Below are 27,124 nucleotides of genomic sequence, written 5' to 3'. Positions count from 1 at the left end.
TAATAGAGTAAGCTTATCTGCAAAAAGATCTAAACCTCCCAAACACTTCCTAGTTCATTTTACAAATATACGTGGTCTCAATTCTAAACTCAACGATGTCCATTTCCACTTGCAGTCTGCCAAAGCCCATGTACTTTTTCTGACAGAATCTCAGTTATTGATTAATTCAACTACTGCTCATCTCATCCAATATTCCCTGTCAGAGACTTTGTAATTTGGAATCTTCTCTTTTTGATCTTCTCTGGCTTAAAATCTCTTTACCTCATTCTGTGAAATTCATCTGTTGTCTCTACCGTTCTCCAACTCCACTAATCACTTGGAGCTCTTTGACTTCCTCTGTTTGCAACTTGACTTTCTCCAAGCATTGGAGAAAGTCAAGTTGCAAGTCAACGATGTCCATTTCCACTTGCAGTCTGCCAAAGCCCATGTACTTTTTCTGACAGAATCTCAGTTATTGATTAATTCAACTACTGCTCATCTCATCCAATATTCCCTGTCAGAGACTTTGTAATTTGGAATCTTCTCTTTTTGATCTTCTCTGGCTTAAAATCTCTTTACCTCATTCTGTGAAATTCATCTGTTGTCTCTACCGTTCTCCAACTCCACTAATCACTTGGAGCTCTTTGACTTCCTCTGTTTGCAACTTGACTTTCTCCAAGCATTGGAAAAGAAACAATCACCTAGTTGTGATCTGAGGTACCTAAAGGACCACTCACTTCGACCGTGTACTTGGAAGGGTTGTTCACAACTCCAGCTGGCTTCTGTTTTCTAGTCACACCGACCAGGCTGGTCGAGATGCTGAGGCTTTTGCGATTACTTATGACCTTGCACAGACTGTTCATTTACCTACAAGAATACCGGACAATCCTAATCATACATCCAACACGCTTGATCTTTTTCTCACAAACAACCCTTCTAAGTACATGGTCGAAGTGAGTGGTCCTTTAGGTACCTCAGATCACAACTAGGTGGGTGATTGTTTCTTTTCCAATGGAGCCTTTATCTCATGGCTATTCCCAACCTCGTGTTGTTTGGCATTACAAGAATGCAAAATGGGATGATCTGCAAGATTTCTTTTCTTCTTTTTCTTGGTCGGATTACTGTTTCAAAACTTCTGATGTCAACGTTTGCTCTGATCGTGTCAGTAAAATTATTATTGTAGAAATGGAATCCTTTATCCCACACTCCACTTTAAAATCTTGTCCTTTATCTAAACCTTGGTTTTCCAATAAATGTGCTAAGGCCGTTCACAGGAGAAGAATGTTGCATATCGTAATTGGCTTGTTTCCAATTCTTCAGTTTCATTTTCTGCCTACACCAAAGCTCACAACAATTGTAAAGTAGTTATTAATCAGTCCAAACTAGATTTTGAATAGGCTAAGAGTAGAAAACTTGCTTCTTGCCTTAATGGTAGCCAAGCATTCTAGTCTCTTGCCAAAGCTATTGGCCACAACTTTTTCCCAACTCTACTCCCACCTCTGTCAAAACCAGATGGTTCTGTTGTCACTTCGGCCAAGGATAAAGCTGATCTGCTGGCATCCCATTTTTCTTCCAACTCATGTATTAATGATCTTGGTAAAACACCTCCCACCATTCCCAACACGCTCCATTCAATGCCTCCTGTGGACTTCCGTCAAAAGGATGTCAGATGTTAGTTATGTATTTATTTTGTTTATTTATTTTTTTTTGGGAGCATTAGCACTAAGGCCATATTGCTCCACGGATATGTGGTGGTCATTCTCTGACCTTTCCGCATTCTCCGTATTTGGTGGTCACGGGCTTGAACCCCAGTCTAATCAAGAAGTGTGTGCTACGCACTGCTACTCCTACCCACCTGGTTACAGAAGCGCCAAGGATATCATAAGGATTTTGACGAATCTTGATGCTAAGAAAGCTCCAGGTCTTGATGGTATTTCTCCACTTGTTCTCAAAACCTGTGCTCCTGAACTTACTCCTGTCTTTTGCCGCTTTTTTTCACTTTCTTATTCCAAAGGTGTTTTCTTTCTGCTTGAAAATTTGCTCATATCCAAGTTCCTAAAAAGGGTGACAAATCCCTCGCATCCAATTATCATCTTTGAGAAAAAACTTGGTTTTCTCTTTTGCTCTCGGCGTTACTTTTCATCTAAACAGCTGTTAAACTCTGTACAAATCGCAAATCCGCCCTACCATGGAATATTGTTCCTACATCCGGGGCAGTGCCCCCAAAACCTCTCTCAGGCTTCTAGATTACATTCAGAAGAGGGCAGTTAGGTTAATTAATGACTCATCTCTAACAGAGTCTCTCCACTTGCTGTCTCATAGATGTTTCTGCTGCATGCCTCTTCTACAGATATTTCCATGGGCACTGTTCTGAATTGGCTTCTATAATTCCCGCTCTCTCTTTCAAAACAGTCCGAACACGTGCTGCCACCAGCCAACATCCATTTACTGTCCAACTTCAAACTCACAGAACCAACTTTTCATCTTCCTGATTTATTCATTCAACTGCCGTTTTCTGGAACAACCTTCCTCCATACGTATTTCCTGAAAATTACAGTCTACAGAAGTTCTTCAAGTACAATGTCAACGAATATCTTCTTTGGTTTTCTCAACCTCAAACCCAAGCATGGTACTAAGTACTATAGGTTCTGATATCTCTCGTGTTTAGGGTTTTCATAAAAAAAAATAAAAAATAAAATAATTTTGAGGAAGTTAACATATAACCAGCACAGCTCACACTAACCAAAATAAATGAGGATAACAAGAAGTATTCTGAAGAATTCTGAGATATCAAATTAAAAATGATAGAAAATTATATAACAGAAATTAAATTAGCATTAGTAGTGGCATACGATGCAAGAAAGCAAGCTTATGCAGCATCATCAAAAAAAAAAAAAACACTCCCAATTCTCCCCTCCGTTCATTCCAAATACCTGTCCAGCTCAGCCTTAAATTTATATTCATATTGATTTCAATAATGTACTAAACAATATTAAGAAGTGAAAAAGGAATTAGTATTGGCAAATGATGCAAGGAAGCAAGCTTATACAGCAAAAAAAAAAAAAAAAACCATTTACACATCACCTGTCCATCCTCTCTAATAATTTATCTAATTCTTTGTTAAATTTACTCAGATGAAACAACACCAGATGAAAATTTAATTTTTTACAACAATCAACTCTGGCTGAATGTAAATTCCATATATCTATCCTGCAACCATTCTCCCTCAATTTAAAACTTGTGTCCCCCTCGTGGTTATTATTATCTGAACTAAAGTAAGGATGCTGTTATATTTAGCTTACTCAATCCATTTAGAACCTTAAACACTTCAATCAGATTCCTTCACAGGTACCTAGATGCTGAAATCTGCAGAATAAAGTCTTTCTTGGTAAGAGTACCCTTTTGTTCCCCTCAATAATCTCATTGCTCTTCTCTGCACTTATTCCAACATATCCACATCCTTCCTAAAACGAGGCTTCCAGGCTTGCACACAATAGTCGAGATGTGGCCTTAACATTTCCTTACAGCAGAATAGTTATCACCTTATCCTTGTTGGCAAAATTCCTGTATACCATTGACAAAACCTTTGAACTGTCCCAGCTGCCCGTCTGCACTGCTCAAAGACCTTTGTGTTTGAAGGCACAATTATCCTTAGATCTTTTTGTTTTCTACTTCCTTCAGTGTGGTACCACACAGGTGGTACATTAACCTGGGATTACTGATTACTCATATACAGTACCTTGCATTTATTAAACTTTAACTGTCACTTCTTAGCTCATCTGCCTAATTTTACCAGCGTGGTTATAACATATTGCAGTAGCATGTAAGATATGTCGAAAATGTGTGCATACTTACATACATAAAGGGCTTTTAAACAAGCTTCCATTCTATGGATTGACAACTGCTTTTTGCAATTGAGTATTCGGTTTACTCTCTGACTGCTTGCTGCAGGTGATAGTAGACAGTTCATCTGTCTTTGAATTTTTCACTAATGCTGTTGTCACCCAAGGTTCAGTTCTCTCTCTCTCTCTCTCTCTCTCTCTCTCTCTCATATTAATGACCTTCTTCCATTGACCAGAAATCCTATCTATAGTTTTGCTGATGACAGCACACTGCATTCCATCTTCCAGTTTGAGAAACCTTGCCCTGCAAAAACAACTTCAAATATCCACCATTAATTCCTTGAATACTGATCTCCAGGTAATTCTTCAGTGGGGCAAAGATAACATAATTTCAATCCTTCTAAAACTCAGTCCTGTTTTATACCTTGCAAAAAAGGAGTCTACTGCTCCTATACTTATCTGCGATGACACGGTCACATATCTCTATTACAGATTACCCTGACTTCTAAACTCCTTTAGCATAATCACATCACAAATATTGCTTCCTCTGCATCTAAAAAACTGGGTTTCCTTTTTTGCTGTAAATTTATTTCTTCTTCTAAACACCTACTCACTCTGTACAAATCTATCTTACCATGGAATACTGTACTTACATCTGGCGAAGTACTCCCAAAAACCTCTCATGCTTCTAGACTCCATTCAAAAGAGGGCAGTCATGTTAATTAATGATTCATCTCTTATAAACTCTCTCCACTCGACCTCATAGACACTGGCTCTGCTGCACTTCCATGGGCACTGTTATTAATTGGCATTTATAATTCCCCCTTCTATTCTTTCTCAGACTACACATATGAGGGAGCATAAATTCAAACCGAGGAAGGATGATTGACTGTTTGAACAAACTTCCCTCTGTTGTCGTGGAAATGGGTAGTTTGAATAAATTCAAGGAACTAGACAAATTATTGGAGGGATTGGCAGGTGGGATTTTTTTTTTTTTTTTTTTTTTGTGGATGCTTTATAAGCTTAGTTTCTTGCATCATTTGTCACTATTAATACTAATACAAACCAGTTAAAACATGCATGCAACCAGTCAGCATCCATTTACTGTAAAACTTCAAACTTACAAAACCAACTTTTCTTCTTCCTCATTTATCCCTTCAACTTCTGTTTTTTGGAACACATTCCTTTACATGTATTTCTTTACGTTCCTTTAAGATGTATTTCTTTACATTCTTTTACATGTACAATTCCTTTACATTTATTTCCAGAAAATTACAATCTACAAAAATTCAAATCTAATGTCAACGAGTAGCTTCTGTCTGCTCAACCTTCAACCCACACACATAGTACTAAATGTTCTAATACCTTTTGTATTTGGGGTTTTAATAATTTGTAAAAAAAAAAAAAAAAAAAAAAAAAGGAATTGCAGAACTTCGAACACATGCACATAATAATAGACAAACCATAATTGGATAATGCCAAAATTATAATTAGATTAAATAACAATTATAAAATCCGTACTATGGAAGAGCACTCGTTATAATGATATATAAATTAGAATATTCACACACACTAAATGCCAGACCCTGGTTTGAATTTTCCACCATCTGGTGTCCTGAGAAAGTCAAGTTCTCCAATAATTAATCAGAAACGAGCTTTCCATTTGTTGAGATTCCTACTAATACTTTAAACCTTTATCTTCTATACATATGTTGAAATGTGTTCTTATGAAAAGGTTAGTTTTCTTCTTGCCTCTGAGTTTATCTCACCGAGTATTTTTTATTTTTTTTTTTTGTTGCCTACTGGCAAACTAGCTTGCTCAATGAAGTGCACTTCAAAGAGGTAGCATTTTAATGATCGTTAAACTTATTAGCCTTCCTTCTTTTTAATTTCTGATAACAATTTATATATGCAGGATAGAGATGAGTTGTTTCTAAAGATGTTTTCAGATTTACTACCATTAATAAATAAAAACTAGAGGCCTTTGAGCTATAATTCTTCATATTTTAATTTTCACTTCAAAAGTAATTGCACTAACTGCATGTCTTTTCTTTTTTACCCACCAGTTCCAAGGAAACCCTCACTTTTTCTCTTTTCACTCATTTGAACCACATGGTTGTTATTGTTATTATTTGGTTTTTAGGAGCATTAGCAACTAAGGCCATATTTGCTCCGGGGATATGCGGTGGTCATTCCCTGACCTTCCAGCATCCTCTGTATTTGGTGGCTCACGGGCTCGAACCCCGGTCTAATCAAGAAGTGTGTGCTATGCACTGCTGCTCCTGCCCACCTGGCTACTTGAACCACATGGTAAAAATCACTTCTGCAAATAACTCTTGCAGAAGTGATTTTTACTATGGATGTTCTGGTCTTTATTACTGGTCTGTACTTGTTAACAGAAGGGACTTCTACAGGGATGGGATACACTTAAATAGTAAGGGTGCAAGAATATTTGCTGATGCTATCGAGGCAGTGTTAGGTGGGTCGGAAAACTGCTAGCTTGGGGGAATACAAGGACTAATAGATTAACAGTAGCCACTGGAAGAGGTGAAAGTGATTCTTGCACTGCTTCTTTTGGAATGAGCAGAAGCCTGAAAAACAAGATGAAGGATATTTCAGAGGCTGCTGGGGGTCATTGCGGTACAAGTAAACACATGGGTTGTGTTAGGGTAGCTAAGAAAAAGAACAGGTGCATGTATACTTGCGTGTACACCAATTCTAGGAGTTTGGTAATAAATTTGATGAATTTGAGGTATTGCTCGAAGTTGATCAAAGGCAGATATTGTTGGGATATCAGAGACGTGGTGTCACACAGATATAATGTGTAGAACTGGAATGCAGAACTGGAATTTGGAGAGTACAACGTCTACAGAAAGGACAGACAGGATAGGAAGGGAGGAGGGGTTATGCTATTAGTTAAGAAACACATAAAATCCAAGGAAGTGAAGCCAGTTGACATCGCTGGACAGAGCAGTGTCGAGTCAGTTTGGTGTGACATAAGCATTGGGGGGGGTCAAAATTGAGAGTAGGAGTGTGCTATAGGCCTAATGACTCTGATGAGTATAATAAGAAACTGTACAGGGAAATAGAGTGGGCCGGTAAATCAGAGAGTCTTATATATAATGGGGGATTTTAATTTCCCAGATATTGATTAGAATTTGTGGGTTGGTCACTCACACACTAGCAAGGCTTTTGTGGATTTATTGGATGATTGTTTTCTACATCAGCATGTTCGGGAGGCAACTAGAGGGATTAATACTCATGATTTGATTATCAGTAGTGATTCTTCATGCATTAAGAATCTGCAGATAGAGGAACCACTAGGTGGCAGTGATCACAGTGTGCTGAAGTGGGATTTACTCAAAGAGGTAACTACCATTAGGGGTAAAGGGAAGGGTTTTTGCTTTCGTAAAGGCAACTACGATTGTCTGAGACAGTATTTAAATTCTATACAGTGGGACCACCTGATGATGTTACCAACAGCAAATTCAAAATGGGAAGCATTCAAAGAACTTGTCTTGGAAGCTACTAGGCTTTACATACCAACTAAGAAATATTGTTCAAGGTTTAGGCCTAAATGGATGTCAGATGAACTGATGAGACATATGGCAGAGAAGAAAAATGCATGGGATACATATAAATTAACACATGACACAGAAGCCTGATAGATATAAGTTGATCTGTAACCAAGTTACAAAGCAGGTTAGGCAGGCGAAGGCAGATTACAAGAAATCTTTGGCAAGGGATACAAAGAAAAACAGCAAAGAGTTCTTTACTTATGTAAACTCTAGAAGGAAGGGGATGAATCAGATTGGTCAACTTGATATCTATGGTTTAACTGTTGATGATCTTGCTCAGGTAGCTAAAAAACTAAATGAATATTTTGCATCGCCATTCACACATGAAGAGTTATTCAGCAAGGTCAATGCCAGAGGTGTATTCAACTCTGGCAGTAAGCTAGATAATCTTGTAATAACTGAGAGTAAAGTGGAGGAGAAATTGTTGAAGATAAACACAAGAAAGGCACCTGTGGTGGATGGGATCTATCCAGTTATATTAAAGGAGGCAGCAAAGGAAGTAAGCAAGCAAACCCTTAGCCATAATTATGAGAGCTTCCTTGGACTCAGAGGAGGTATCCACAGACTGGAGATGTGCAAATGTGACCCCCAATTCACAAAGGAGGATCAAAGGCTGACACAAGTAATTATAGACCTGTGAGTTTAACTTCTGTTCCAGGAAAATTAATGGAAGCACTGGTTAAAGAAGCACTGCAGGAACATCTAGACAAAACTTCAGTTATAGCTCGGACACAGCATGGTTTTGTTAAGGGGAAGTCTTGCCTGACAATTTGATTGGATACTATGATGCAGTCACAAAAGAACTGGATGCAGGGAATAACTTTGATATTATATACTTGGATCTTAGAAAGGCTTTTGATACTATTGCACATGGAAGACTGCTGCAAAAATTGGAGCAGTGTGGCATTGGAGGCAAATTGCTGCTATGGATAAAGGGGTGGTTGAGGGGGAGAAGACAGAGAGTGGTAATCAATGGACACTGGTCATCGTGGACTAATGTTATTAGTGGAGTCCCTCAGGGTTCGGTGTTGGGTCCATTATTGTTTTCTGTATTTATAAATAATATTGATGATGGTATATCAAGCTTAATGTCCAAGTTTGCAGACGATACAAAGGTTGGCAGGGTTGTTAAGGACACTACTGACGCTAAGCTGCTGCAACAGGATCTGGAAAGGTTGAGCAGATGGGCTGAGAGGTGGCAAATGAAGTTTAACATTGACAAATGTAAAGTACTACATATGGGAAACAGCAGCCCCAGAGCAACGTATATACTCTGTGGTACTACACTGACAGTGGTAGAGAATGAAAAGGACCTGGGGATAATTGTGCAGGCAGATATGAAGTTCTTTGAGCAGTGGAGACGGGCTGCAAGAGTAGCTCATGGTGTATTGTCAATGATATATAGGAATTTTTCTAGCAGGGATAAGGAGGTGATTATTCCCTTGTATAAGGCAATGGTGAGGCCACATCTTGAGTATTGTATACAGGTCTGGAGGCCTCATTTCAAGGATGTAGAACCGCTGGAACAAGTACAGAGAAGGGCAACAAGATTAGTGAATGGAACAAAGGGTTGCTCTTACGAAGAAAGGCTTAAGTTTTGCAAATTACAGTGTCTGGAGACTAGGCACCAGCGAGGTGATCTGATAGAGGTGTATAAAGCCTTGAATGGTTTGAGCATGCTCAATGCTGATGGGATCCTGCCTCCTGCTCAGAATAATCACCTGAGAGGGCATAAATTCAAATTGAGGAAAGACAGGTGTAGATGTAGGATAGATGTGCAGAAATTTGCCTTTAGCCAGCAGTTAGTTGGTTGGTTGGTTGGTTGGTGGAACAGACTTCCATCCCTTGTTGTGGAAATTGATAGCCTAAATAAATTTAAGGCTCAGCTGGACAGGTATTTCAAACGAACGGAGGGGTGAAGTGGAAGTTTTTTTTGTTTTTATGCTGATGCTGCATAAGCTTGCATCATATGCCTCTACTAATGCTAATGGATGTGTAACAACAACAACAACATTTTTCAGGCTGCCAAAATAATACAGAATGTGAAACTAATGGCGAGCCAATGAGTGTACAAGGTGTATTATTAGTATTAGTAACGGCCGCATGGTGCAAGAAAGCCTATGGCTTATGCTGCACCAGCCAAAAAAAAAAAAAAAATAAAAAAAATAAATCCGAACAAAACAATGATAAAAACAAAAAAAAAAAAAAAATAAATAAATAAATAAATAACTAAATAATAATAATTAATAAAATAAAAAATAAATAAAAAGGAAATTAAACCTATCATCCTATGTGCTTCCCTTACCCGAAAGTACTATCCAGATGACCTTTGAATTTCCCCAAACTGTCGGCCTCTACCACCCATGAAGGCAACTTATTCCAGTAATTTATAACTCGCTGGCTAAAATAGAACTTCCTGCAATCCAATCTAAACATTTCCCCCCGTAACTTGAATTTATGTCCCCTAGTTCTAGCATCATTTGTAATCTTGAAAATTTTGTCCTCATTCATTTTACTGATGCCTCTCAGAGCCTTAAACACCTCAATCAAATCTCCTCTAAGGTGTCTAGTTTCCAAACTCTGCAACCCACATATTCGAAGTCTTTCTTCATAAGGACGCCCTTTTGCCGATCTCACCAGGCGAGTTACCCTTCTTTGCACCCTTTCAAGAAGCTCGATGTCTTTCTTCAGGTGCGGTCTCCATACTTGAACACAGTATTCCAAGTGTGGTCTAACATAAGCCTTATATAATGGGATTATCACGTCCCTATCTCTACTTGCAAAAGTTCGATAGATCATTGATAGGACACCATGGGCCTTCCTTGCAACCTGTTTACAATGCTCAGAGAATTTCATGTCTGACCGTATCGTAACACCCAAGTCCCTTTCCTCCAGTACTGGCTTTAGTTGAACTCCACCAAGTGAATAAGTTATTTTGGGATTACTGTTTCCCAGGTGTAATACCTTACACTTTGTTGGATTAAAGCACAGCTGCCATTTTTCTGACCATTCCTGAAGTCTATCTAGGTCTCTCTGAAGAAGCTCAGCTTGACAGTGATCATTAACTACTCTACCAATTTTAACATCATCTGCAAATTTAGACATCACGCCCTCTATCCCTTCATCAATGTCGTTTATGAAAATTAAAAACAACAGTGGTCCTAATACTGATCCTTGGGGAACCCCACTTCTTACATCAACCCAATCTGAGGAATAGCCATTTATCACAACCCTCTGCCTCCTGCCCTGAAGCCATCCTTCTATCCATCTAAGGATTTTCCCAGTGATTCCAACCTGTTCCAGCTTATAAAGCAACCGCTCATGTGGGACTGAGTCGAAAGCTTTGCTGAAATCTAAATAAACAATGTCGAAATTATTCCCTAAATCCAGCTCGTGAGTGACCCTTTCGAAATAGCGAACCAGATTTGTTAAACATGATTTTCCCTTTACGAAACCATGCTGAGTATCCTTGAGAATTTCAATTCGATCCAAATGGTCCTGAATTCCACCCTTGATCATTGCCTCCATGATTTTCCCTACTACTGAAGTCAGACTGACAGGTCGATAATTTCCAACTTCGCTTTTAGAGCCACCCTTATGTATGGGAGATACATTTGCACTTTTCCAATCCAAGGGAATCTCCCCAGAGTCTAATGATGCTCGCATAATTAGCCTCAATGGTTCAATGCACTCGCTTGCCGCCTCTCTTAAGATTATAGGGTATATTTCATCAACTCCAGGAGCCTTACTGGTCTGTAGGCTCGAAAGTTTTTTCATTAAATAATCTTGCGAAATTTCAATATCATTAATTACATATTTTTTAACTTCGCTCCCACAATTTCCCTTTGCCACAAAAGGCTTTTCATTTGTAAATATCGATGCAAAATAACTGTTGAGTTCATCTGCAACGGCAGCTGGTGTATTTATTACTATCCCCTTTCCCTTACGTAAAGGTCCGATCTGGTTTGTCCTGCTCTTCTTGGCATTTATATATGTGAAGAATTCTTTATCCCCCCTCTTTGCTCTGTTTGCTAGTGATTTCTCATAAACTGCCTTTGCCTGTCGAACCTTTTCTGTGGCTCTATTACACATCACCTTGTAGCTGTTATAGGCTTCAGTACTTTTTATTGCTCTGTAACTTTTCCATGCCACCTTTTTCTGCTCAAGTAATGTGGCAACTTCACTATTCATCCAACTTGGAACCCTTCTCGTGGAGTATTTTTTTAATGGTATATACGCATTCAAGGCATCTGTGATTAATGTTTTAAAAGCGTACCACAGTTCAATTGTATTCATTCTCTGCGCGATATCTACCCAGTTAATAGAGGCCATGTAGTACCTTAAGGCATCGTAATTTCCTTTTCTGAAATTAAAACCCAATTAAAATTAAAAATATACATTACATTATTATTTTATTCACATCTGTGGTTCAGTATATACACACACATATGCATGCGTGTGCATGCATTCTTTATACAAACACGTGGTAGTAATATTAAAGTACTTTACTTTACTTTTGCTAGACAATGAAAAGAATGATGAAAAAGAATTGATAGAGATAAATTATTAATAGTAAAAGTGTATACATGGTTTTGATGAATTTAACTACAACAGCAATAACACATCTATTTGCTAATTCTAAAAACATACTGACCTTCTTTTTTTCTACTGCAAAGTGATTCTAGTATTTTAGCACTTCCAAAATGTTTGAATTTCTTCCTGACATAGCTGTAGAACCACTCACAAGACTGCGTGTAATAAACTCTAGAAAATAGTATTAACATGATTTATAAAATTTAGCAACATTATTTCACATTGTTAAACATTTATTAATTTAGCAAAATATACATTACTTACAGAAAGGAAACCAAATAACCGATTAATTGTTCAAATTTATTTAATTAGCAATTAAATGAATTCAAACAGTTAACAGGTTATTTGGTTTTCTTTCATGTGTAAAAATCACATACACAATATCACTGATAATTCTTAATCACTGATATAAACAGTGATTAAGAAATTATGTTACTATGTGGGAGAATAGTTATTAAAAATACAAGTATGAATGATTTAAAATTAAAAATAATACTAATATAACAATAATATATTACTAACATACTAATAGCATGAGACCTTAACAATTTTTCTATATCAGAAAGTGGTAACAATTTTCAATAATCTCATATTTCAGAGTAAGTATTATGCAAAAACATCACTGCACAAGGAAGCAGTGTTGCCATTCTAAATTAAAAAAAAAAAAAAAAAAAAAAATCTATCATCACCTAGAAAAATTTCTAAAAAAATCTGACAACTATTTATGAAATCTGTAGGAATATCTACACAAGGGATATTCTCGTATATTTAATATTTTTTTAGAAAAAAGTTTTTTTTTACTTCTTGGCAAAAAAACTTTCTGCTTGATATTTATCATACTGCAGTTCACATAAAGTTTTGAAAAGTAACAAGTTTTCTGAAAATCAAAACACAGTATTAATGTTTCTAATGAAAATTTTAAAGAAAATAAGTGGCTTTATGAAAATAATCACTGATAATCACCCTTGAAATCATCAACTCCATTTTTAAAACAAACAATATCTGAAAACATCCTCATGCTTTATTATCCTCATCCTCATGCATTATTATATTTGCTTTTTTTGTTACACCTCACAGGGTGAAGCACTCAACACACAGGGTTAAAAAAAATTATTTTTTTTTTCAATTACTAATTGAAATTAAAAATCAACCTTTGATTCATTATATGACAGCTAGAGTATGAATGACTAACAATATCAAGATGATGCGAGTATGCTGAAAAATTTATTTGATCTCATCATCATCAGCCATTTTCAATCTACTGCAGGATGAAGGCCTCTCCAGCAACTTTCCAGTTCCTTCTGTTTTGAGCACTGGCCATCCATTTACTCTACTGTAGATTTGTATTTGATCTACTGTAGATCAAAAAAAAAAATAAATAAATAATAAAAAAATTACAAATTCTCTGTAATTTTTTATTTTTTAACAAACTACATATGCTACCCTCCAAAATGTATCTAGATAACTGTTTTCATATTCCTTTAGACCTTGGAAAAACAGATACTCTGACTGGTATACAAAGAAGATGCATGAGCCACAAAAGTTAGTTATTCTTATCGTGATATGAAATCAGTGCTGACTGATTTCAAGAGGTTTCTGTTACTGTCAGATGTCACATTGTTGGCTTGTCAATTTGTGCGATTCCTTTCAGCTTGCACCATCCAAAGCCAGCTGTTGGTAATGTTATCATGAAATGGAAGTATGATAGTTCAGTACCACCACTGCCCAACAATGCACAATGAAGACCATGGAAACTTGATCCATGTGATCAGAATAGTATGTCCCATGAAATGACAATTTCACTGCAAAACATCAACCAGAAGTTTAAGACATCAAGAGGGGTTGAGAACTGTATGAACACACTACTGAAGTGAGTGGCATTGACACTTCAGTGTGGAACCAACATATGCTGGGATATTTTTTGGAGATTATTGTATAACCATTTCCCAGATAGATTTCAAATGGGCAATGGTTAGTGTTGCTGTTTCTATAAATAAATTTGTAGAAGTGGAAATACTATTTGTAAGTAAACCTTAGAAAGGATATATGCTGGAAATTCTAACTGTTGCATGCTGCTGGAATTGATAGTACAGCATGTTACATAGTATTGGGAAAGGTAACCTCATACAAGCACTAATCATTGCCTAATTTCCAAATATACTTGGAAAAGTTATCCATTTAGTAATCATATTAGAACAAAAAAAAAGAAAAAAAAATAACACTAACGAGAAAGTAAGGTTATATGCAGGAATTTTTCTAGCATGGATAAGGAGGTGATTATTCCCTTGTATAAGGCAATGGTCAGGTCACACAGAGTAGTGTATACAGGTCTGGAGGCCTCATTTCAAGAAGGATGTAGAGCTGCTGGAACGAGTACAGAGGAGGGCAACAAGATTAGTGAATGGAACAAAGGGGTGCTCTTACGAAGAAAGACATACGTTTTGCAAATTCTGGAGACTAGCCACCAGCGAGGTGATTTGATAGAGGTGTATAAAGCCTTGATTGGTTTGAGCATGCTCAATGCTGATGGGATTCTTCCTCTTGCTCAGAATAATCACCTGAGAGGGCATAAATTCAAATTGAGGAAAGACAGATGTAGGAATAGATGTACGGAAATTTGCCTTTAGCCAGCGGGTAGTTGGTTGGTGGAAGAGACTTCCACCCCTTGTCGTGGAAGTTGATAGCCTAAATAAATTTAAGACTCAACTGGACAGGTATTTTGAACGAACAGAGGGGTGAAGTGGAAGTGTTTTTTTTTTTGTTTTTTTTTTGGCTGATGCTGCATAAGCTTGCTTTCTTGCATCATATGCCTCTACTAATGCTAATGTGTACATACAGTTTACATCTTTTAGACAAGTTTTGAAAACACTTCTGGAACTCCTCTTCTGGTACCTATATATGGTCTTATATTGCCTTATATGCTGAAAAATCATTTGCAAAATCCTTCCAAATCCTACCTACTTAGCCACCTAACTTCCCTCTATATAAAACATCCAACAAAACACAGGAATGTGTACAATTTTAAATTATTTCAATGTCTGAATTTAAATATATTCAAGCACCCTTTACTACTGTACTGCATATGAAAAGCCCAACTCAGCAATTTGGGGTTTAAAAGTATATTAATCTTCTTTGTGTATTTGATTGGAAACTTGGCTGCTTTTGATTCAATCCAATATTCGCAGATTGGCACACATTTTCTAATAAATGCACTCATCATCTGTTAAAAGATCAATACCACAACAATTATATTTCCAAAGCTGTCTGTCTTCATCAGTCTTTACAGTGAAATCTAGCCTGATTCCTTCCACATACATGGAATTTAACTACAACTCTTCTGCTATGACACTGAAACTGCATCAGCAAACAATGCCTAAAAGTCATACTTTGTCAACTGAATAACACAAAGAAGCCATTCAGAATACAATTTTTTGAAAACTATCTTATTTCTTTGGTAATTCAAAAAAATGTCAAGAAATTATTCAAAATTTAATTATGTATCTTCTTAAGAGACATAATTAAATTTAAATCCCTTACCATTTCAAATTCTCTTTAATTTATATCTGCAACTCCAACAATATGGTTCAAAATGGTGTGTCATAAAGTAACGAGGATTTAGGAGCACTCACAAGTGTCTATTGTGCATACATTTGGAACGACAATAGACACTTGTGAAAATTGGACAAACAGAAATTGTTTGATCGAAGCAATTGCTTCTTTCAAGGGTTCACTTTTTTTTTGTTATCAATTTACTAAACATATAAATAATGAAATATCACTTTTTTTTTTTATTGCAATGCAACATATTTGATAGAAGTCTGAAATGTGTTGCATTACAATTTTCACTAAAATACAAGAAGAAATAAAGAAATTTTTTTTAAAAAAGCTGAATAAATAGTGTTGTGAAGTATGTACAGTAAAGTAAAAACAATTACCTTTACATATGATTAGTCAGTTCATTAGTAATTAATTGTTAATAGTGAATTATTTACCTTTATTATTTACAGTTTAATTAAATAATTATTTTAATTAATCACAGAAAATGGAAAAACTCAATTTTAAAAAATAAAACCGGAAATGTAATATGATGCATACATTACAAAACTTGTTACCATTCCTAAAAAATTCATAATTTTTTACTGCTTAGAGTTCATGACTATTATTCAATTGACCATCAATTCTTAGTTATATTATTAATTAAATAAGTTCAAACATATTTTATCAACATATGGCTACTATTGCAATAAATCCAATAAAGCTACTTTGTCACATTTCTTTGTAATTTAATGTGTTAATGACATAATTCAAAACACATGGAATGGATGAACAGCACAAATCCTCTTGGAAATAATATTTCAATCAAGTTATATATGAATAATATGAATAATACATTATCAATATATATTAGACATATTTCTAAAACTATATCAAAGTTATACAATTATTTTTAAAAAATCCAGTAACTAGTGTAATGGTATCAGCCATTCAAAATTATGATTTTGAAATACCTTCTAAGAGTAACCCCCTCTTCAAATACCCCCCCCCCCACCAAAAAGACATTTGCCATATAACAGGTATAGCATTAAAACAATGTTTTGATTTGACACTATTTTGTAATTTTTTTTTCATTTCTAGAATTTGAAACATCCAGAAGAATCGATTGATAAAACTGGAAGTGAATGTATTCTATAATGCTTTGTATGCAGCTTTATATCTTCAGCAGGAGGTGAAGGAATGTTGACTTTGTCCTTCATATATGTATGAAGTTAACATCGCAAGAGTTTTTTTTTTTTTTTAAATCAGCAGCCCAGTTTAAATACCTTACACAGAATGCCAATCTGCCAGTTAAATGGGGGAAAAAATAAAAAAATAAAAAATGAGAATAATTAATTCTTTTATTTATACAAGAATTAACTTTTATTTTATATATATACAATTTTATAAATAAAATTTTCTTGCAGGAAAACTGATCATTTAAACAACTGAATCTAACAGATGTTACATACAACTGTGGCAGGTCTCATCTGAAATCCACAGATGTTTTGTTGCTATCTTACATGTACATTAAGCAACAGTTATCTATAGTCTGAAATGCAACTTCAAATTCAACAAAGAAATTCCTACATGTGTATATATGTAAACATAAAATATAAGCATTTTTTCTTGATTACATTTCTTGTGTGTGGTAGGTGTGTTGTGTACATACAACACTATGTAACAAGTGCAAAAAATAAGCTAAAACGTATCTAAGACTTTACACAAAATATAACAAAAAATTAATTATTTTGTTTTAATATTAGGAATTTTTTACATAACTGTCAAGTACACAAAATTAACACATTTCTTTATAATCTATACAAAGTTCAACTTTTTAGAAAACTTTGTGGCCTGTTTTAATTAAGGAGAGATTCAGCATTATAGCTATGGCTATAATGCTGAATCTCCAGTACCTCAAATTACTCACTTCCTATGTGTGTACCTGTGTGTCTGACTCATAAATTGCCTTATGTACAAAAAGAAGTACTGAAATAGCTGCAAAAACTGCCAGTCACATACCACCTGGAAAAAATGTTTTTAAGCAATTATAAGGGACATCAGGGTTGTAAAAGCCTGATGATACAAAATTTAATTTGTCTACATAGTTATGCTAGAAGTACTATAAATGAACAAATTTGAGCTTTTGATTATACCAATGATGATATAATAATACTAATGGAAAATGGTGCCATCCAGAGGCAAGGGATGAAGAATTTCATTATGGTGAGTAGAATATGTTATGGAAGGGCATGGAGAGGGGAGGAAAGAGTAGTGCTTCTTATTTAAAGCTCTCTGAAAGCAATCTGCCTGTCTCCAGAGTCAGATGAAGTTCGGATGGATGTTGAGCCTGTGCAGTGCAAGATGCACTACACAGACAGTTATTGTCCCTTTACTTGCAGAACAAATGACTCTGAGTGGTATAAATAGAAATCTCTACAGGCAACTTGAAACGGCAGTGAAGTGTGACTGCCTCGTTATGGATGATTTTGACCTGCCTCTTAAAGACTAAAAATTATGAACTAGCAATATTGCTATGGAGAAACCCATATCTGCACCATCTGGATGATTGTTATTTTCTGACATGTTTGAGAAAGTACAAGGGACATCCCTGTCTTGGTTCTCACCAGGAATCCAAACTTCATCCAAAATTCTGCAGTGCCAATAATGCATAGTGACCACAATATCATAAAACAGGTACTATCCAAAAAGATTTCTGCGGTGAAAAGAAAAAGGAAGAGAGGGAACCATAATGAACTGATGTATTTCTTGGGCTCTAACTTACAGGAATACATAACTCATGTGTGTTTATTATGGGAATTATTGAAGGGATTTATCCTTAAAGCTACAAATGCATTTATTAGAGTGGAGAAGTTCCACAAAAGAAAGATGCCCAAGTGATGAAGGGTTTAACTGAATAAAATTTTCTGATGTGAGCCTCTGGCTTTTGGCTGTGACAGAACAGTTGTAACTTTATCTGTATTGTATTCATCTAGTTGCAATAAAGATTTTTCTCTCTGTGTGTCTCTTTTAAAAGAAAAAAAGCATGCAATGGTTGCAGATTGTGAGATACTGATTTATTGAGTATTTTAAACATATAACAAAACCACTGATGATGTAAGTGAAAGCTAAGTATGGGAAATCAAAGAGAGCTAAAAATGGAGATAAAGTGATCTCTTCCAGTGTAAACACCAAAAAAGTAGTGAACCAAATATGCCCATTACTTGATCGAAATGGGAAAGTTGTGGAAAGCTGGCAGAGTGAAGGCAAGGCAAGGCTCTGGGAATGGAGGTATGGGAAAGATCTAGATAAGAACGGTATCCTTAATGGATCATAGCATGGGTTTGTGAAGGAAGAGTCTTGCCTTACCAATGTTGTTAATCGACGTGGAGTTATAAAACAGTTGGATACAAGAAACAACTTTGACATTATTTACCTTTACTTCAGCAAAGCTGTTGATATAGGTCCCCATCATGAAAGGCCGTTATATAAACTGGTAAGATCATTCAATGGATCAAGGGCTGGCTAAAAGATGAAAGAGAGAGAGTAGAGTTAAACATGGTTCAGGATGAAAAAGACTCAGGGTTACAATTCAATCAGAGACATGAAATTTTCCACGCAGTGTAAACAAGTGGCTAGGAACGCACATGGCATCATGCTTATGACATATAGGACCTTCACAACTAGGGAAAAGGATGTTATTGTCCTACTATATAAGGCTATGGGGAGTGTGTATTTAGAATATTGTGTTCAGGTCTGGAGGCCATACTTGAAGAAAGACAGAACTTCTGAAAAGGTTCAAAAAGTTCAACCAATCTGGTTGATGAGAGGTGCAAACTGATGCCCATATTGAAGAATGGCTTAGAAGGCAGGAGCTGCAAAGTTTGTAAACTAGATAACTTTGGGGGAGGGGGGGAAGAAGACCTGGTAGAGGTATAAGGCCCTGAAGAAAATCAGCAGAATGAAAGAAGAAGATATATTTTTGCTAGTAGAAGAGAGAAGACCATGGGGCACAAATATAAAATTGGGGCGGCACAAATATAAAATTTTGGAGGAACAAAGCTGGATCTCTTGTAATTTATTTTCAGGCAGAATGTTCTGGATCATGGAAGTTTAGTAGTTGCCTGCCATATTAGTTAAAGCAAAAAGTTTAGTAGTGGAATTGAATAGCCACATTTTTTGACAGCAGGGAAGGTGAGTGATAGAGGTCCCCCCCCCCCAGTTATTTTTGGCAGATGCAGAAAAGGCCCACTTCCTTGCATCATTTAGCCATTATAATACTAATACCACTTCAAATTTATTAACTCAATCCATAACATCGGTGTACAGCATGTGAGAGTTTTTTTTTTTTTTATATGTCTGTTTGACTCTTAATACATCCCATGTAGTTGTATATGGCAGTATTTTCTAAAAGAAAATTTCAATTGGTCATTAAGGACTCTGCACAACTGTTCAGTAATTCCCATTATACTTTACTTTCCCACAGTTCTATAGCAGGAAGAGGATTTTTGCAGATATTTTGGATACCTTTGGATACACTTCTGGCTACCCAAAAAGGACAAATAAGGAATTCAAAGTAAAGTGAAAAACTCTACAGTGAAAAACATTATCAATTATCCAGATGGAAGGTTTTGTGAATATTTTCTTCCTGGAAGAAATATTGCATTAAAGCTTTAAAATTGCTTTGTCATTGGCTCATGTAAACCCAAAAATAAATTATTTCTGAACATCACATTTCAACTAGCCATTTGTTTGATTGATAGAGCTGGACTGCATGAGGAAGACAGTGAAAATAATGCTGGACCACAAAGGGTTAAAAATATACAGTATAATATTATTAGAAATTCTATGTAAGGAACACTTTCAGATTCTGAAGAATAACTATAAGTTTTTTTATTTCCTTATGCTGGAAAAAAAAAAAATTAATACACGACACATAGCTTACCTCTGTTGTTCACATACCCTACAAAGCCATACTTTTTCATGACTTTCCCATGCTGCACAATTACGACACACAAAGAAGTGGCAATCACGACACTGATATTTTTTATTAAACAACAAATTAAATGTAGAGCAACAACGGATGCAGAATTTTTCATTAAATTCTTTTCTTTTTGCCAACACATTCTGTTGTGAAGTAGCCTCATTAAGTTCTTCTTCAATTTTGCTGAACAAAAGATAAAAATAAGATGATATTTTGAATATAAGTGAAGTTAACATTTGGAACATTACTATCTGAGTGGCAATAGTTGAGAATAATATACACATATTTTAAAAAAAATATCTGAGAGTCCAGAAAAAATTTTATACTGAAAGCTTTTTCTTTGTAATTCAATATATTTCAATAACTTATTTATATTTGGACTTTAGTTTAAAAAAATTAAGAAAATTTAAAGCTCTAATTATTCTACTTCACTGAATTATCTTAATAGAAATGCAGGTAAAATGTTTAAAATGAAAGACATTTACTAGATGATATATATTTTTGGATATTTTAAAATAGCCCTAATCTACTGCTATTTTAAACTTGTCAATTAAGCATCACAGCCAAAGAAAGACAACTGAAGTTCTGATAAAGCAGGAAATAGTTTAGAGATTTCATAACAATTCTGTTATGATTGATAAGCAACAAGACATCTCACTCCTTGCACGATGTTTCAGGAAGTTCCCTACTGTGATACAAGTGTGCATGCTAGTCTCATGTAGAGTCCACAACCCACTGATGCATTACTAATTACCTTAAATATAAAGCATTTCCCTTACCAATTTTTCATTTACAGAATTTAACCGATTAACTTTTTTCTCCTGTATTCATTTTTCACATTAGTAATTAATAATTCCACAAGTTAAATATGCAATTTAAATAAACTGTATTCATTTATGAAAGAACATTCATTATTCATTTATTCTAATTTCAATTTCACTACCTTGAAATATATTTGAATAATGCTTTTTTTTTTTTCCTTATAGCAATACAAGAATTAAAATAACTACATTTATAAGCTAGTATTTCATACTGACCATTTTAATTTTTTGAATGAATAATCAGTTTAGTATAATTTAAAGTTGATAAGGATTTCTTTGTATCCTACACTTATATCACATAATAATCATATGTTTGGGAAAAGGGTCATTTGGAAAGGGATGAGTCACCCGGAATGTAAAATGGCAAATGCTTGAATGACAACACTTTGATAGGCACCAGCTTACAAGAAACAAAAGATATCAATTATTTTATTTAAAGACATCAGCTATTAAATACAAAGTTTTCTCATCTTGATCAGATATACTAAAAAGTAACAAGAATAAAGATGTGGTAATTAATTTAATTGTGCTACACTTAGAAAAATGTTAAGTTTGAGTAACAGGTAACTTAGAAAGAGAAATGAAATAAACAAGGGCAGAACAGTATATCAACTTTTGGAAAAACACCTCTGGTAGGGGGTTAGAAAAAAAATGTAAATAATATGGAGAATGCATGCAAACAAAAATCCCAAGACCATTATTTTAGTAATAATCACCCCTATAAATAAAATCAAAAAGAAATTTATTTAACATAACTATTTTTCATTTCTTTGTACCTTTTACATGGCATTTCATCTCACAAAGTGATTTCACACTTTGTGAGATTTTCACAAAGTAATTTTTCTCTGAATATCATTGACTGATTTACAAATCCCACAAGATCACTGCAGTAAGCAGCAAAGATAACACAAACAAAGCAATAAAAAAAAAAAAATTATGCTAAAAAAAAAAAAAGCAGACATTTAAGCCCATATAACATAAGCAACAAAAATTAACGTCAGCTATAGAGTAGAGTGGCCAAGCACCAGGGTGCACAGCATATGCATTGGACTCAAGCTCACGTAATGGCTAAATACAAGGTGAAATATGTATATATGGTAAATGATTGTATTCACTGTCAAAATGATTAATAATTAAGAAAATTAACAATTGCAACACTTTATACACCACAAATATTTTAATAAAGAAGCTACAAACCCTATACCAAGTCACGTGTTGCATACACACGTGAAAACATGGATTACAAATTTGCCTTTCTCAAACTGCTGATGTCACATCAGCAGAGGATGTCCCTTGTCCAGTGCCTAGGACTCTCACAGACTACTGGCTGTAAGAATGCTAGGGATTCCTCTTACTAAAATCCTCAAATAAATTAACCCCCACCCAAACTTCAGTAGTAATACTGATATATGACTGTGCATGCAAAAAATAATTTTGATATCACACACTTGGATTTCGGGAAAGCTTTTAATACTGTTGCACATGGAAGATTACTATACAAATTGGAGCAGTATAGCATTAAGGTCAAGTTGCTATAATGGATAAAAGGATGGTTGAATGGGAGAAGACAGAGTGATAATCAATGGGTACTGTTCTACGTGGAACAATGTTATTAGTGGTGTCCCTCAGGGTTCAGTGCTGGGCCCATTGTTGTTTTGTATATTAATCAATGATATCGAAGAATGTATATCAAGCTTAATGTCAAAGTTTGCAGATGATACAAAGGTTGGCAGGGTTGTTAATAACAGCAATGACGGTATGTTGCTGCAACAGCTGGAAACGTTGGGTAGATGGGCTGAGAAGTGGCAACTGAAGTTTAACATTGACAAATGCAAAGTACTGCACATGGGTGGCAGTAACCCCAGAGAAATGTACCAACTATATGGTTTTATGCTCAGAGTAGTGGAGAATGAAAGAGACCTGGGGTAATTGTGCAGTCAAATATGAAGTTTTCTGGCTCTTTTCAGATATGAAGTTTTCATGGGGTCTTGTCAATGATTCCAGGAATTTTGCGATCACAGATAAGGAGATGATTATCCCCTTGTATACCTTGTATAAGGCAATGGTCAGGCCACACCTTGAGTAGTGCGTACAGGTCTGGGAGCCTCATTTTAAGAAGGACGTAGAGTTGCTAAAAAACGAGTACAGAGAATGGCAACAAGACAGGTGAAGGGCACAAAGAGGTGCTCTTATAAAGAAAGGCTTAAGTTCTGCAAATTGCGGTTCTGTAGGCTAGGAACCGGCGAGGCAATCTGATTGAGGTGTATAAGGCCTTGAATGGATTGAGCAGGATCAATGATAATGGGATTCTTCCTCCTGTTCAGATTACAAACCTGAGGGGGCATAGATTCGAACTGAGGAAAGACAGTTGTAGAATAGATGTGTGGAAGTTTGCCTTTAGCTAGTGGGTAGTTGATTGCTGGAACAAACATCCATCTGTTGTTGTGGAAGTTGATAGCTTAAATAAATTCAAGCCAGAACTAGATAAACATTTGGAATGAATGGATCAGTGAAATGGGAAAGCTTGCTTTCTTGTATCATATGCCTCTACTAATGCTAATGCTAAATGCAAAGTACTGCATATGATTAGTAGTAACGCAAGAGAAATGTACCAACTGTGTGGTACTAAACTCAGGGCGGTGGAGAATGAAAAAGACCTGGGAGTAATTGTGCAGTCAGATATGAATTTCTCTGAACAGTGCAGACAGGCGACCAGTGCAGGTTATGGAGTTTTGTCAATGATATTTAGGGATTTTGCTGGCAGAGCCAAGGAGGTGATTATTTCCTTGTATAAGGCAATGGTCAGGCCACACCTTGAGTACTGTATACAGGTCTGGAGGTCTCATTTTAGGAAGGAAGGATGTAGACTTGCTAGAACGAGTACAGAGAAGGGCAACAAGAGTGGTGAGAGGAACAGAGGGGTGCTCTTATGAAGAAAGGCTCAAGTTCTGCAAATTGCAGCTTCTGGAGACTAGGCACCTGCGAGGTGATCTGATTGAGGTGTATAAAGCCTTGAAGGGATTGAGCAGCTCAATGCTGATTGGATTCTTTCTCTTGCTGAAATTACAGACCTGATGGGCATAGATAAAAAATCAGGAGAGTTGTAGACTAGATGTGCACAAATTTGCCTTTAGCTAGCGGGTAGTTGATTGCTAGAACAGACTTCCATTTATTGTTGTGGAAGTTGACTGCTTAAATTGGAGTGACTAGATGGGTGAAATGGGAAGTTTTTTTTTTAGTTGATGCTATATAAGCTTGCTTTCTTGCATTATATGCTTCAACTACTACTAATGCTAATTTTTAAATATTACTTATATTCTAAATAGTTGCTAACTCTACAGAAATCAAATTCATCCTAATGGAATATTGTTTACACTGAGGTGATCTCCAAGAACCTCTTAAATTCTATCCATGTTAATACTAAGTATTGTGAGACAGAGAATTCTCAGGTTTCACCATTCTGAAAGCTTCCTCAAGGGCAGCAGTAAACAACTTCGGAGATATTGTGTCTCCTTGTTGAACTCCTTTCTCAATTTTCAATTTACTACTGTCTTTGTCTTGTCTAGTCTAGTCTAATAAAGGAGGTAACATTCTCATATATTTTCTTCAAAATCATAATATATGGGGTATTTATTCCTTGTCTTTCCGGTGCCCAAAACATTGCCTTATGCTGTAAAGAGTCAAATGCCTTTTCATAATCCACAAATGCCAGGCATAATGGTGTTTTATATTCAATTGCTTTTTCCATTAGCTGTGATATTATGTGAAGGTGATCCATAGTTGAAAATCCTGTCCTAAAGCCAGCTTGTTCTTTTGTTCGTTTCTCATCAAATATTCTTTCTAATCTATTAGTAATGACCCTTGTGAACAACTTGTAGATGTGGGATAACAAGCTAATTGGTCTATAATTTCCAATTTCTGATTTATCTCCTTTCTTATGCAGCAAAACTATGATGGCATTATTCAACTCCTTAGACATCACACCTTTTCTAATGCATTTTGTGAAGAGTCTTCCCAGTTTTTCCCAATTTTAACAACTCTACAGTAACTTCATCTTCCTCGGGGCTTTCTGATTCTTCAACGAATGAGCTCATCAGGAAGGATATCAGGTATGTTGTATGTGTTACTAATTTGTGATCCATCTTCCCCATTGCTGGCATCATTCCCTCACTCCTTGTATAATTCTCTATAGTAGTCTTCTGCTATTTGGATTTGCCTTCTCTGCTATTTATAAGTACACCATCGCTATTCTTCAGTTTCAGTATCATTTGTCTTTCTGTATTACAGCTCATGGCTGCTGATTTAAATCCTTTGTTTTCCTTTAATGCTTGTTCTACTTTTCTTGCGTTAAATTTTCTTATATCCTCCCTGAGTCTCTTTCTAATGGCTTTGCATAACTCAGTATACTCAATTTTCTCCTTGTCAGTGCTTTTTTTGCTCTTCATTTGTTGTCTTTGGTTCATCATAACAAATGTTTCTTAACTAATTTTTTCTTCTTTGGATTTCTTTTTACCTATAGGTTTCTTGGACTTTATCACTTTCAGAAAGTTGTAATATTCCTTGTCGATATCTTGGTCCTGAGCAGTCTGCAGAAGCTCAAACTTGTTCTTAAGTTCCAGTACATACTGCTTTTTCTTCTCTTCTGTTATCTCAAAGACCTTTGTATTATTTATTCGAGTCAGTTTTTTCCTTTCTTTTCTTACATCTATATCAAGTGTGCATCTTGCCATTCTGTGATTACTTCCAACATTTACCTTCTCAGAACACCAACATCATTAGCAGAGGCATATGGTGCAAGAAAGCAAGCTTATGCAGCATCAGCCAAAAAAAACCAACTCCCATTTCACCCCTCTGTTCGTTCGAAATACCTGTCCAGCTGAGCCTTAAATTTATTTAGGCTATCAACTTCCACAACAAGGGATGGAGGAAGTCTGCTCCACCAACCAACTACCTGCTGGCTAAAGGAAAATTTCCGCACATCTATCCTACATCTGTCTTTCCTCAATTTGAATTTATGCCCTCTCAGGTGATTATTCTGAGCAAGAGGAAGAATCCCATCAGCACTGAGCATGCTCAAACCATTCAAGGCTTTATACACCTCTATCAGATCACCTCGCCGGTGCCTAGTCACCAGATACTGTAATTTGCAAAACTTAATCCTTTCTTCGTAAGAGCAACCCTTTGTTCCATTCACTAATCTTGTTGCCCTTCTCTGTACTCGTTCCAGCAGCTCTACATCCTTCTTGAAATGAGGCCTCCAAACCTGTATACAGTACTCAAGGTGTGGCCTGACCATTGCCTTATGCTCCACAAACAGCACACAAGCAGTGCATTTTAAAAGGCTGTGATTCAGAGGGCAACTGCCCCCCCCCCTTTGGTGTTACAAGGTTCCAAGCAGTGCACAACATATGCAATGCATCCAATAAGTTGACAGAGAAATTTTCTTTTGCTTCAATTGCAGCCAAATATTTTCTTAGCAACTGTTTTCGGTAATAAAATTTTAAATTCTGCATTATGCCTTGATCACAAGGCTGTAAAATGCTCTTAGTGTTTGTTTGGAGGCAAAAATATAAGCTTTATTGCTTTTAATCTCACTTCAGAGTGAGCTGGACATGGCAACTTTTTGCTTTTCACGTAAAAAGCACTTATCTAAATTCAAAAGCCAATCAGTAAATGTTGTCGCAGTTATCCACGCCTTCTTGTTTGCCATGTACTCAACCGGTATTTTTTACATTTTTAAAACAGTGCGGATTCATGCTCTTCCCAATAACGAAGAAGGGCAGCTTTTCAGAT

At 35.9% G+C, this 27,124-nt stretch overlaps 1 protein-coding gene across 1 annotated transcript in view; it reads right to left on the bottom strand.

The window, feature by feature from the left end:
- LOC150075740 (uncharacterized) overlaps positions 1-27,124 on the bottom strand; it is a 311,310-nt gene that overhangs the window by 247,417 nt on the left and 36,769 nt on the right. Inside the window, exons 3-4 of the mRNA XM_090387858.1 lie at positions 20,472-20,693; positions 12,054-12,163 (exon numbers count right to left, since the gene is read on the bottom strand). Coding sequence (XP_090243984.1) covers positions 12,054-12,163; positions 20,472-20,693 — 332 coding nt within the window. The remainder of the gene's footprint in view (positions 1-12,053; positions 12,164-20,471; positions 20,694-27,124) is intronic.

This window comes from Mastigoproctus giganteus, chromosome 13, assembly GCF_048544385.1.
Source record: "Mastigoproctus giganteus isolate SK-2022 chromosome 13, ASM4854438v1, whole genome shotgun sequence".
Taxonomy (NCBI): Eukaryota; Metazoa; Arthropoda; class Arachnida; order Uropygi; family Thelyphonidae; genus Mastigoproctus; species Mastigoproctus giganteus.
Note: the sequence above shows the minus strand (reverse complement) of the source record. Positions and strands in the feature narration are given on the sequence as shown.